This window comes from Cnephaeus nilssonii (genome assembly GCF_951640355.1).
Source record: "Cnephaeus nilssonii genome assembly, chromosome: 3".
Lineage (NCBI taxonomy): Eukaryota > Metazoa > Chordata > Mammalia > Chiroptera > Vespertilionidae > Cnephaeus > Cnephaeus nilssonii.
The window spans coordinates 102792513-102807147 of NC_137074.1; the positions used below are offsets into that span (position 1 = coordinate 102792513).

Below are 14635 nucleotides of genomic sequence, written 5' to 3' on the forward strand. Positions count from 1 at the left end.
CTGAGGGACAGTGAACTGGCCCCCTGTTTAAAAAGTTTGAGGACCCCTGATCTAGGCTATTATTAGTATAGACTATACTAAACATACTTTTGATTACTTATGTATATTAATATAAACTATATTAAACATATTTTTAATGCCTTACAAATCCTATATAATAAGAGGCTAATATGCAAATTGTCCCCTTGACCAGGAGTTTGACCAGGTAGTGGAGCCGGCCGGCCAACCACTCCTGGCCCCTCCCCCAGGCCGGCCCCGCCCCTGATCGGCTTCCCCCACCTCAATTGGGGCAGGGCCGCTGGCCAACCTCCCACGTCCCTTCCCAAACCCCCCTCCTCCCCCGCAGGCCCGGCCCAATCGTCCCTGATCAGGGTGGGCCAGATGGACCCCACCTGTGCACCAATTCATGCACCAGGCTTCTAGTACTTAGATAAACAAGCAAGAATTATTTTCTAAGTGTTAGTGCGGAACTTAAAAAAACTCAATAACCAAAAGAACTATTTAAAACAACCTCTCAGGTTATTCAGCATTAAATTAATTTCCCTTTCTCATATGTTACTTTTAAATTCTAAGTAATTATATATCTCAAATGAATCAGGCATATATGTATAAACAAACAACTTTGGAGGTAGGCCATGGAAGTTATGTTGGAGGTAATACCTAACTGCATCATGACATCAAAAGATGGACTTTATTAATGATACCCAAATACATATTACTCTAATAATGCTGGTTATGTTTCACATTCATGACACACATAAAATTTTACATAAATGAACACTAACTTTTCTCCGTTGCCCCAGGCAAACAAGGTCCCATCCTTACTAAAGGTATAGACTTTGCAATTTTTCCCAGATTCCCTGAAAAGGACAATAAAAAAAAGTTTAAGTTAATAAGCATTAATACTTAAAAAAACAACTGATTAAAAATTCACAATCTTACTACTAATTTAATAACTAAGAACACATATAAATTTTAGAAAATAATTCCAAAATGCTTTTGTCTACCAAAATACTTTATCTCTTAAAATGCAGGTTCAACAAACACTGTAAAGTAAGCTGGAAATTTATTTTATACCAACAGGTCAATATTAAGGGGGGGGGGGGGGAAGCTCTTTAGGGTGAATATCTAGTTTGTGTGACAACCCTAAAATGTAAATGAATGTGGAAGTTTCAGCTATCAGCCCTGAAACTGAGAGGGTGAAGGATTTCAAAAGGAAGACTTTGTGAAGAAGGTCCCAGGCCACTTGCATAAAAAACAATGGTGAATAGAATATCCTCAAGTGGCTAAGAAGTGCCCCTGGATTTAATATGTAGAGACAGAAAGTATAACATGACGATCTTCACATTAAATAAATGCAGATGCAGGATTCCGCAGAAAACACTGACTTTTTGGCAATATTCTACCAAATGGTCAACACTCTAAGTACTGTATCTCTCAACTGGAGATGGCTACTATGATTTCCCAGTGATAGTGAGGATCCAAACAGAAATTGTATGTGTGTACATGTTGATGTCCATGGTTAGTCATATTAGATTAGAACTTCATGGCTAATAAATATTTGAATTATTAAACAACAGTGCATTGAAAATTAACCACGACACCCCTTTTAAACAAGGTATTATCTTTGCATTAATTTATCTGAACATGACATTTGTGTTTCTGCAATCACACATTAATGGCAGCTTATACACATTTTGTGGTTACCAAAATATTATTTTTTATCTCTTACAATAAACAGCTATGACCAAGATGTCCTTCATCCTATATTGCAAAAATCATTTCTGAATCTTAAGCAGAACTTTACAATTATCATAGTCAATTCCACACAGGTTTGGGTCTATTATTCCAGCCTACAGAGATGTATTTACATCTTGATTTTTCTTTTTTAGGACACTAGTTATTCCTTACAGCTTTATGGAATGTATAAAGTATAAAACATCATCCTAAGCTATCATTTAAATTAAGTATTAAGAATGCTGAATGAGCTCTTAAGATCCTGTGGCTCACCAACAGTCCTTCCCTCAAACTAAAATCAACTCACTAATCAGCTGATTTCACAGCTCTTAACCAAAGACAACTTTGTCATTACCATCATATAACCAAAAAACTTTTGTCGACCTAGCAGGTTTGGCTCAGTGGATAGAGCATTGGCACGCAGACCCCGTCCCAGGTTAAATTCCGGTCAAGGGCACATACCTTGGTTGCATGCTCGATCCCTGGCCCTGGTCAAGGGGCATTCAGGAGGTAACCAATTGATGAGTCTCTCTCACACTGATGTTTCTCTCTCTCTGTCTCTCCTCCCTCCCTTGCACTCTCTAAAATTCAATGGAAAAAATATCCTTGGATGAGGATTAACAACAAAAAGACTATCATTTCTCAGATACTTTGCCAAAATCATGTTCATAGTTCTATTCTGATGTGTCTGGAAATTCTACTCAGAAAGGAAATGAGTTAAACTTAAAACAATTTGTTCTTAGCAAGCTCATTTTGATTCTAATAATCAGTCCTTTATATCATGATTATAAATTGTCCTTTTAATAACTTATTCTAGAATAGTGTTTAAGGTTGAAAGCAAGCTTACTAGATTACAGAATTCAGAATTTAATTATTTTTCAATCTTGGCTATTGGGAAATTTTGTCTATTTCTTTCTGATATAATCATTTATTTTTAACATATTTTACTGATTTCAGAGAGGAAGGGTGAGGGAGAGAGATAGAAATATCAATGATGAGAGAATCACTGATTGGCTGCCTCCTGCACACCACCCCCGCAACTGGGGATTGAGCCCACAACCCCGGCATGTGCCCTTGACCGGAATCAAACCCCAGACCCTTCAGTCCACAGGCTGATGCTTTATCTACTGAGCCAAACTCGCTAGGGCCTTCTGGTATAATCTTTTAAATGAAAAACTTAAAATATATACACAAAAAAAGAGAAAGAGTATGATAACCCACCCATGTGCCTATCACCAAGCTTAAATAATTAACTCATGGCCAATTTATTTTATTTACTCCCTACCTTTATATTTAATGCCAGAATATTTTTTTAAATTTAAAACAAAATCTTTATTTTTAAGAGTATTAGAGATGTCCCCATTGCCCCCTCCACCCGGTTCCCACCCTGCCCCAGGCCTTCACCACCCTATTGTCTGTGTCCATAGGCAATGCATACATGCATATAAAATAATTGGTTAATCTCTTACTGCCTCCCCTCCCCACATCCCTCTGAGATTTGTCAGTCTGTTCCATATTTCCATGCCTCTGATTCTATTTTATTCACGTTTATTTTATTCATTAGATTTCTTGTTCATTTATTTTGATTTTTAGATTCAACTGTTGATAGGTATGTATTTATAGTTATTTTGTTATTCATATTTTTTATCTATTTTTGGTTCTTCTTCTTCCTCTTAAAAGAATACCCTCCAACATTTCATGTAATACTGGTTTTGTTTTGATGAACTCCTTTAGCTTTTTCTTGTCTGCAAAGCTCTTTATCTGACCCTCAATTCTGAATGATAATTTTGCTGGGTAGAGTAATCTTGGTTATAGGTCCTTACATTTAATCCCTTTGAATATTTCTTGCCACTCCCTTCTGGACTGCAGTTTCTGTTGAGAAATAAGCTGACAGTTGTATGGGCACTCTCTTGTAGGTAACTAACTGCTTTTCTCTTGCTGTCTACTATGTGCACTGGCTCTGGGTCCTCTGGGAGATGCAAAGTCAGCCACTGCCTGGGGCCACATGGCAGGAGCTACAGAGGGATCTGCAGATGGCTGCTACTTGTATTGAGTTTGGAAGTGCCTAGGTGAGGTCCAGCTGTTAAGCAATACAGGCTGGTGCTAGTGCTGGGTCTTGGACCTTTTATTGATAGGTTTGGGGCACACTGTCGCCAGCTGCTGCTTGTTTGAGAGATTTTAGCAAAGTCTGAAGCCTGAGCCAGGACAGGCCATTCACATGGAAAAGGTTCTGCAAAGAGCTTGGGTGGGGCTGAAAATTGGATGGGGTGGGGGGTCTCAGGGAATCACTAGGGCAGAGCAAACAGTGTGGGCCACGCTAATGGAAACTCAGATATGGCTGCCAGTCAGCTCTGTCACAGGGTAGGTCCCAGCACAGAAACAATGACCCCTGTGAACACCCCCATTTGGGAGAAAGTCAACCCCGAGTTCCTGCCCTGATGCCAGGCAGTTCAGTTCCTCCTCATATGTCCCTGGATCCCCCAAAGCCGCTACCTGGCACTGGAGCTCAGAGGAAGCAGAATCATGTAAGAACTGCCTGAGGTTCCAGCATTTCTGTGTCACTCATCACAATCTGTGCTGGTTTTTATAGCCTGAAGTTATGGGGACCCTTAACTTCCCAGCTCTGGAATCCTGGGCTGGGGGTCTGGTATGGAGTTGGGACCCCCTGCTTCTCATGGGAGACCTCTGCAGTGGGGATATCCCTCCCATTTAAAAACATACCACACATGGGTGACCAGCCCATTCTGTGCCTCCACCCCTCCTATCATTCTCAATGTACTCTCTTCTTTACTTCTTTAGTTGTACGACTTCTATTCAGCCAGATTTCAGGTGGTTCTGAATGATGGTTGTTCTGTATTTTAGATGTAATTTTCATGTGGTTGTGGGAGGCTGTGAGTACCAGCATTTATATATGCCACCATCTTGGTTCCCTCTCCTCAATGCCAGAATATTTTAAAGCAAAACCAATTTCATACCATTTTACACTATAGTTTAGTATACATCTCTAAGTGATGAGGACATTTTAAAAAACATAATCAGCTTCATGCTACTTCATCTCACAATATCAACAATAACTCCTTATTCTCATTTAACTAGAGGCCCAGTGCATGATTAAATCATGCATGTGTAGGGTCCCCTAGGCCTAACCTGCCATCCAGGCCATATCCACTGCCCCGCAAAGCCTAGCACGCTCCGCGGACACTGCTAGCAGCCTGCTCCCCGCTTTTGATGGCAGGGGGTCTGCTGGTGCTGGAGCAGACACACAGCTCCCCGCTTTCGATCGCGGGGGAGCTGGCTGTCTGTCTGCTGGTGCACCAGGCCTTTTGAAAGCCTCCGGCACGGCGGAGGCTTTCGAAAGGCCTGGTGCCAGAGCGGACAGCCAGCCAGCTCCCCTGCTTTCGCTCCCCGCTTTTGATGGTCCGCAGCAGGACGTGGGCTCACTGCCCCAGAGGCCCCTTCTGTGCCGCAGCACAGCCATGGCTCAGCATCCTGCCGGCCCAATTGGCCAACCCGGCCATCCCAAGTTCCGCCCCCTGCGCCTCCCGCTGGCCCAATCGTGGGCGTAGCGGAGTGATGGTAATTTACATATTACCCTTTTATTATGTAGGATACCCAGTACTGGATATGTGGTTTTTTCATAGCTCCTCATGTCATTCTAATGTCCAATAAATTTGAGACCCATTCATCCAAAAGCTTGATTAGAGCCAGTTTTTGTTGTTGTTTTCTACCTTCATAGAAGGTAAGTACCATGTCATACTGCTTCCTTATTCTACTCTTAATGATGCTGAGATTGTACTGGACCCATGGTCGGCAAACTGCGGCTCACGAGCCACATGTGGCTCTTTTGGCCCCTTGAGTGTGGCTCTTCCACAAAATACCACGGCCTGGGCAAGTCTATTTTGAAGAAGTGGCGTTAGAAGAAGTTTAAGTTTAAAAAATTTTGGCTCTCAAAAGAAATTTCAATCGTTGTACTGTTGACATTTGGCTCTGTTGACGAATGAGTTTGCCGACCACTGTCCTAACACCACTGGTTGTCTCAGACTCTTCATGAGTGAGGACCATATTTTAGCATGGCTTCCATTATGCCAAGTGCAGTAGCAGAAGAGCAGCTCTGGCATTCAGATACACCCTAACACACCAAGAGAAGCTGTGGCTGCAGATATACTTCTTACTCTTCCCCACAGCAGATTGTTTGGAAGCACAGTGGTTCATATAGCCTCTCTGGAGACATTCTGCATGACCAAGCAACCTGGCTGTACTCTGGGAATCTGTGGTTAGCTCAGTGTACCCCATACCATATTTGCTTTTACTTCTTCAGCTCATTTCCGATCCCCCTCATTCTTGAAGCCTTAGGCTGCATACCGCAATGAAGTCCAGCACAAAAGTTGTGGCACAGATTCCTGTTTTCTAGAGTAGTGCTTTTCAAATCACCTGAGGACTAACAACAACAACAACTCCACTTCTTGGCCCCCACCTCAGATTTAATAAGTCAGAAAATCTGGGGAGAACCAAGATAAACACATGTACTCACAACCACAGTGCCTCTCACAAACACATCAAAATTACATCTAAAATACAGAACAACCATCATCCAGAATGCCTGAAAGCTGGCTGAATGGAAGTCCTACATCTAGAGAAGTAAACACTCTGAGAATGGTAAGAGGGGCAGAGGCACAGAATGGGCTGGACCAGTACCCACGTGTACCACTTTTTTAACTGGGAGGGAAATCTTCTCTGTGGAGGGCCCCTGTGAGGAGCAAGGGGTCCCAGCCCCACACTAGACCCCAGCCCAGGATCCCAGCACTAGGAAAAGAAGTCCCCATAACTATGGGCTGTAAAAACCAGCAGGGATTGTGGCTGAGTGACACGGAGGATGCTGGAGACGCAGCTGTTCCTCTTAAAGGGCTAGCACATGAACTGAACTTACAAGATCCTGCTTCCTCTGAGCTCCAGCACCAGGGCGAGGCTCTGGGGGACAGACACATATAAGGAGGAACTGGATGTCTGGCACTGAGACAGGAATTCAGGGGCAGCTTTCTCCCAGACGGACATGCTTGCAGGGGTCATTGTTCCTATGCTGGGACCTCCCCAGCCACAGGGCTGGTTGGCAGCTATTTCTGTTTGCTCCACCCTGGTGATTCCCTGAGACCATGACCCATTTAATTTGCAGCCCCTCCCAAACTGTGTGCAGTGACTTTTGCATATAAATGGCCTGTCCTTGCTCAGGCTACACACTTTGCTAAACTCTCTCAAACAAGCTGCAGCTGGGCCAGGAGCCCCAAATCTATCAATAAAAGGCCCAAGACCCGGCACTAGCACCAACATGCATTGATTCACAGCTTGGCCTCCCCTGGGGACTTCCAACATAATATAAATAGGAGGAATCTACAGATCTCTCTGTAGCCCCAGCCACATGGCCCCGGGCAGTGGCTAACTTTGCATTGTCCTGGAGACTCAAGAACCAGTGCACCCAGTGGCCAGCATCAGACCATACCAGATTATAACTCTACACACCCACAAGCGACACTCAAGGGGCAGACTCAGTGAGCACAAAAGCCCCACTGAAGAAAGTCCTGCTCCATAGGAGTGTCTCCTGCACAGAAGTTCTTCCACTGTAATTGCAGTTGGTCCTCACAGCCAATTGGCTGGGAGGTCAATTCCTCCCAGTGACACCAACAGCAATCAAATCTCAACTACAAGACTCTGCACAGAGCCCACAAAGGGGTGCACCTAGAGTGCCCAGCTCAGGTGATTGGGGAGGCTGAACCATTGGGCCCCATAGGACACCTACTACACAAGGCCACTCTACCAACTCAAGAAGACATAACAGTTCTACCCAATACATAGAAACAAACACAGGGAAGCAGCCAAAATGCGGAGACAAAGAAACATGTCACAAATGAAAGAAATGGAAGAAAGCAAACTACTGGATGTAGAGTTCAAAACCACGGTTATAAGGTTACTCAAGAATCTTCATGAGACCTTCAAGGGACTAAGTGAGACTTTCAAGGATCTTAGTGAGAATGCCAAAAAAATGGAAAAATGAACCAGTCAGAAATTAAGCATACACTGACAGAAATAAAGAATAATATACCAGGACTCAACAGTAGAGTAGAGGATCCCAAAAATCAATGATTTGAAATATGAGGAAGCAAAAAACACCCAATCAGAAGAGCATATAGAAAAAAGAATCCAAAAATATGAAGATAGTGTAAGACAAGCATGTCAAACTGAAAGGCTAACACGTCCAGAAGTCATCTGGAAAGACGTCCGGTCTAATTAGCATATTATGCTTTTATTATTATAAAATAGATTTTAAAAGTAATGACCGAGAACCACATCAATCTTTAATTGTTGACCAGTAAGTTTTAGAGGAAGGGTTTTGAGGAAAGTGTTTACTATTATATACTTGACATGTCTTAATCCTTTTAGTCATAATTCTTCTTTTGAAAAAAATGTTTTTTAAAATTGATTTTAGAGAGAGAGAAGAAGGGAGAGAGAGAGAAAGAGCAACACTGATGTAAGAGAAAAACATTAATCGGTTGCCTCCTGCACATGGCCAACCAGGGATCAAACCTGCAAACCCAGGTATGTGCCCTGACCGGGAATCCATCTCGCCACTTTTTTGTATGGGAGGACACTCGAACCAACTGAGCCACCTGGCCAGGGCAGTCATAATTCTTTTGAATGCTCAAACTTTCCCATCTTAGGCTAGTGTGAACCCCTTCAAGTTGACTTCTGTGATCCTTTAATAAAACTCTATTACTAGCTTTCTGGCATTAGATGTCTCTAGCTCAACTTATAAATTTTCTGTCCTAGACCTGGAGTTAGCCACTTCTCCAAGAGACTGGTTCATTTTAGTGAAGAATGGTGTTTAGAGATAACATCAGAATACCTGATGCAGAGGTATTCTCCGCCGCTAGGTTATCGCTATTTCTAGACCTTTTCAGTGGACAGAACTAGAAAATACAAGTGATTTTATGGGGAAAAAAAAAATCATGAATAAAGTTAATTTTTTAAAAATCATGAATTCATATTGACAAATGCTGTTTTGTTGGAAATCTTGGTTCCTTAATGACATTGTTTTATCTTATAATAGATTTAAAATGATAGTATCAATTTTGTGTTCATAAAACTATTGAATGCATTTAAGAATTTTTCAGGTTATCATTTAGTTATGCTACCCACTTAACATAAAAGCAATGTTCACTTGTTTCCATTTTATTATTTTTCTTAAATTTAAAACAATATCATGGTCCAAAGTTAAAACTATATCTACACCAAAGTTCATTCACAGACATGTCCCTTGAGTCCTGTAATTCTCTTCCCTCCTATAGATAATCACTTTGGTTCATTTTTGGTTTGCCCATTGTTCCTTTTGGAGAAAAATACATCTATACCTATTTTAGTTGTATATTATATAGATATATTCATTTTTTCCTTCCTTTTTTATACCTTTTTCATCTGTGACTTCATTAAAATTACAGGCAGTGTTTTATTTTAAGTTTTTCCTCATTCTCTAAGACAAAATTCTTTGAAGGTATTGGTTGACCTCAATTACACTACTGTCTACACCTTTTCTTTTAAACATGCTTAAGCTATTACTTTCAAATCTAAAGATCATTTTTCTTTATAGAATATATGCATTCTTTCTAATTTCTGTTAACATTATACAATATACCACAAGAAACTAGCCATTTTTTCTCCTTCTCAGAATATAACAACAACAAAAATAATTTAGAATGTATTACATAGTTCCAGCTAACATCACTCAACTAAACCATACCTTGGAAGCACTGTACTCTCTGTAAAATGTGGTGGTCCATTCACCATGTACAGTCCTTCTGATCCTCGGACTAAAAAATAAAATGAAAAGAATCACCGTGACTCTGTTAATAAATAGTTACCACAAACGTCTTAAAAAACAAAAAGCTTTCAGTCAAAATATTAATAAAATTATGAAACATTTCTTAGACTTATAGAATGTTAGTGTGAAAAGGGCACATTTTTCTTACCCTAATGCATGAAATCATATAACTGCTGAGAATAAATAGGTAATGTAATAGACCGAATGTTTGTGTCCACCCCAAATCCTCAAGTTGACACCCTAATCCCAATGTGATATTTAAAGGTGGGCTCTTTGGGAGGTAGTTAGATCACAAGGGCAGAGCTCTCATAAATGAGATGGATTAGTGCTCTTATAAGAAGAGCCCAGCAAGCTAGCTAGCTCTCTGTCATGTCAGGACACAGTAAGTAATTGGTAGTCTACAACCTGGAGGAGGGCCCTCAGTGGAACCCAACCATGCTGGCACCCTGATCTCAGACTTCCAACTCTAGAACAGTGAGAAATAAATTTGTTGTTTATAAGTTACCCAATTTGTTATAGCAGTCCAAACTAAGACAGGTAATACCCCTGATTTCTTTTCCTATAAAGCATATTCATTTAGTCTCTAAGGAGACTACTTCAATAAATCCATTTTTACTATTTTATAAGAAATACTAGAAGCCCGTTGCACGAAGTTTCATGCAAAAGACCTTCCTTCACCTGGCTGCTGGCACCAGTTTTCCGCCAGCACCAGTTTTCCTCTGGCCACCCGCTGATCGGAGCGCCGTTTCCTCTGGCCGCCACGATCGGCCACCCTGAGTTCCTCCAGCGCCGCCGGTGGGGTGACCAATCGTGCTGGCGGGAGGCACTCCGATCGGCAGGTGGCCAGAGGAAAACTGGTGCCGGCAGCCACGCAATCAGCCACCCCGAGTTCCGCCACCGGTGCCTTCTGCTGGCCCATGGGTTCTCCCGCAGCACCGGCCGTTGGGGCCGGCAGGAGGAACGGGGGGCGGGAACTCGTGAGTCCACCCCAAGTCCCGCCCCCAGCCTCCCAACGGCCCAATCATGGGCGTAGCGGAGTGATGGTAATTTGCATATTACCATTTTATTAGGTAGGATATGCAAGTATACTGAGATATAACATTCATTCTTATATTCCTTCATTCAAATGAAAAAAGTGATCTTGGTGTTATATGTTCACATTTTTATTTACTGACTAGTGGTCTGGTGCACGAAATTCGGGCACATTAAAAGGGATTAATTAGAGGAAATAATTTAATATTGCTATTTGCCCTTTCTCTATAATAGAAGTGTCAGAGATGAAAGAAAATTAGTAAAATGTATATGAAAACCTTCCTCCTGTCAGAGTCTGGGGCGCACCATGGGACCCAGAGTCAAGTCCCCGCCCACCCACATGCGCCTCAAAATTGTGTGAGACCCAGACCCGGCTGCCCCCATCCCCCATTGGGCTAGATCCAGACCTGGCCAGTCCCACCCTTGTCAAACCCCACCAGGCAGGGGACGTAGCCTTAGGTCCCCTGGCCCGGTGGCAGGGCGGGGGCATGGCCTGAGGTCCTCCAGCCCAGACCCAGGCGGGGGGCGGGGGGGTGCCTTGAGGTCCCCCGTCAAGCCCTGCCAGGCGGAGGGGGGGGCGCAGCCTCAGGCCCCCCGGCCCGGCACTGGAAGGGGGGCACAGCCTCAAGTCCCCCGTCAAGCCTCACCGGCAGGGGGGTGCAACCTCAGGTCCCCTGTCAAGCCCCACTGGGCGGGGGGCGCGGCCTGAGTTCCCCCGACCCAGCACTGGGGGTGCACCTTCAGGTCCCCTGCCAAGCCCCGCCAGGCAGGGGGGCGCAGCCTCAGGTCCCCTGGCCCAGCACCAGAACGGGAAACGCACCTTGAGGTCCCCTGTCAAGCCCCGCCAGGCAGGAGGGTGCAGCCTCAGGTCCCCTGGCCTGGTGCTGGGGTGGGGGGCGCAGCCTGAGGTCCCCCAGCCTGGCGCTGGGGCAGGGGAGCAGCCTGAGATCCCCTAGCCCAGCACCAGGACGGGAAGCACACCTTGAGGTCCCCTGCCAAGCCCCACGGAGGCAGGGGAGCGTGTAGCCTCAGGTCCCTGCTGATTGCTCGTTAAGGCTCCTTATGGGAACTTGGCCTCAGCTGTGGGTGCAGCCATCTTTGTGACAGAGTGATGGTCAATTAGCATATTCCCTCTTTATTAGATAGGATTGATTTCAGAGAGAGAGGGAGAGAGAAACATCAATTTGTTGTTACACTTATTTATGCATTTATTGGTTGCTTCTTGTGTGTGCCCTGACCAGGAATCAAACCTGCAACCTCTGCATATTAGGATGATGGCTCTAACCAACTGAGTTACCTGGCTAGGGCTATTTTCACATTTTTAATCTCATTTTCAGAATGTGTTGATGTTGGAAACAGAATTAGAAGCTGAGTCTAAGTTCAATCTTCTTTGTATCAGCTTAATTTTTCAAGTAACTTTTACAAATAAAAACTCAAAATCTTAACTGCTATCAGTGAAAATGTAGCTGTGCTATAATAGAAAGGACCTGAACTCAAAGGCAGACTTTTGTTTCTATCTGGCTGTGAATCCCTGGCTACATCACCTCTAAATCTGTTCCCTAATCTATAAAAATGAAAACATTAGAACAGAGGGTGGCTGTGTGCTTTATATAGACTAAAGGCCCAGTGCACTAATTCATGCATGGGTGGGATCTGACCAGCCAGGCCCCAGGGGCCGATCAGGTCCGCGCCAGCCGGGGTGTGTGGGGGGTGGGCGCAGAAGGTCAGGCTGGTTGGCCGGCCACAGTGCTCATCATAGCTACCGGTCGTTCCAGTCGCTTGGTTTTTATATATATAGATAATGACATAAAAATACAGCATATATTCAAAGCTCTTAAAAATGTAAGGCATGCCTGGGCGGCATGGCTCAGTGGTTGAACATCAACCCATGAACTAGGTCACAGTTCGATTCCTGGTCAGGGCACGTGCCCAGCTTGCAGGCTCCATCCCAGTGTGGGATGTGTGGGAGGTAGCCAATTGATGATTCTCTCTCATCATTGATGTTTCTAGCTCTCTCTCCCTCTTCCTTCCTCTCTGAAATCAATAAAAATGTAAGGCATTATTAATATATTTATACTTTCTCAAACTAAGAAAGCAAGTGGGATTAGACACATTCACTTACAAAGTCTCCAATGATAGTAATGTCCTAAAATATTGTGTGAACAAAATTCAAGATTTAATAAGCATAAACATCTATAGAACTAGATTATACTTTTGAAAATGGCTGAATTAGAAGCTTCTAAAGCTGAATCAACTAAATTCATTCACTCTTCAACAAATGCTTATTGGGAGAAAACAACAAGAAGAACAAAAAACTACCTCCCAGAACCTATGTTGAAATACTAGAAAGATACAACAGGGAGAAAAATCAGCCTTGTCCCTGACCTCATTAATCAAATAATTAGTCAAATATATGGACTGCTATAACTGTGTGTAGTGCTACAAAAAAAAGATATAAGGGGCTAATAGAGTGAATATTCTATATAATAGAGTGAACTGTTCTCTTTGCTTCTTAACTGCTATTCATCTTTCAGATGTCAGCAGACAAATTACTTAATCAAGGACATGTTCCATAACATTCCATTAAAAAAAAAAACACTCTTTATTATTCACTCTACTAGCCCCTTATATCTTTCCTTTGTAGCACTACACACAGTTATAGAAGTCCATATATTTGACTAATTATTTAAAACTCCATGGCAAGAGAGATGACCAAGCATCAGAGGAAGGGAAAGAAGGCATGTGTGGCTAGAAGGAGATGGAGGTGGGGAATAAAACAGGGCTCAGACCAAGGAGAATTTTGTGGCCTAAGTTAGGCAGTGCTGGTCTCTCACCATAGCCTAAGAATGGTGGGAGACTTTAAGAGGATTTTAAAAACCAGATTTGCATTTTGAAAAGGTCAGTTTAAACTAGAAGGGAGTAAGAGTGGACATGAAGAGACCAATCAAGACAGTTCTACAGTAGTCCCACAGGAGAGATTAAGAAAACTTGGGCTAGGGTGGGGCAGTGGAAATGGAAGGTAGAGAATGAGTGTTCAATATCCTATCTAATAAAGAGGGAATATGCTAATTGACCGTCACACCCTCACAAAGATGACGACACCCACAGCCAATAAGGAGGGAATATGCTAACTGACTGCCACGCCCTCAAAGATTGTGGTGCCCACAGCCACAAGATGGCGGCGCCCAGTCCCCTCAGCCCCGCTGGGGCGGCTCCACGCACCTGCCTCCGGAGTCCCCCAGTTCCCTCAGCCCCCCAGCTGCTCAGGGCCAGCCTGAGGCACAGGCAAGCCTCGGATGGCGGCTGCCCAGCCACCCAGGACCGGTCGAGGCTTGCGCTGCCGGCAGTGGCAGCAGCAGAGGTGTGATGGGGGCGTCGCCTTCCCCGATCACTGGGTCACCTCCCGCCCCTGAGGGCTCCCGGACTGTGAGAGGGGGCAGGCCGGGCTGAGGGACACCCCACCCAATGCATGAATTTTCATGCACCGGGCCTCTAGTGTAAGATATAAAATAAGACTTATCCTAGAGATTTACTATTTTATGAGCTAGAGTTACTATTTTATGAGCTAGAATTCAGCAATAGCAGAAGAGCTGAAAAGAACAAAAGTTTTACTGAGGTCCATGGCCACAATTACAGCTGCTTTCTTTTCTGCTAGCTATTCACAAATCTTCCACTCTTCTCTTGGTTACTGGGAAAACAGCCAAGTTGGTAGAGAGGGGCTACTCTTGGCTCCAACTCTAGTCCATATTTCCTTTTCCTTCTCCAGGGACAGTTCTCAGATCACTAATATTCTACCTGAGAATTAATTAACTCAATTTTTAGCTATCAAAAGTAATATAATTTTCACTCCCAAAGAAAATAATTTAAAGTTAGAATGAAAGTAAAAGAATTTGCCTGGCTGGTGTGGCTCAGTGGTTGAGTGTCAACCTATGATCCAGGTCATGATTTGATTCTCAGTCTGGGCCCATGTTTGAATTGTACGCTCGATCCCCAGTGTGA

At 43.6% G+C, this 14635-nt stretch overlaps 1 protein-coding gene across 6 annotated transcripts in view; it reads right to left on the reverse strand.

Annotated features, from left to right (window-relative positions):
• Window positions 1–14635, reverse strand: part of EIF2A (eukaryotic translation initiation factor 2A) — a 52858-nt gene that overhangs the window by 30645 nt on the left and 7578 nt on the right. For all 6 annotated transcript variants that reach the window (XR_013813146.1, XM_079764110.1, XM_079764109.1 and 3 more), the window contains 2 exons: window positions 9524–9593; window positions 786–860 (listed from right to left, as the gene is read on the reverse strand). Coding sequence is in view for 5 of the 6 variants with exons in the window: in XM_079764107.1 (XP_079620233.1) it covers window positions 786–860; window positions 9524–9593 (145 nt within the window). In the remaining variant the exon portion in view is untranslated. The remainder of the gene's footprint in view (window positions 1–785; window positions 861–9523; window positions 9594–14635) is intronic.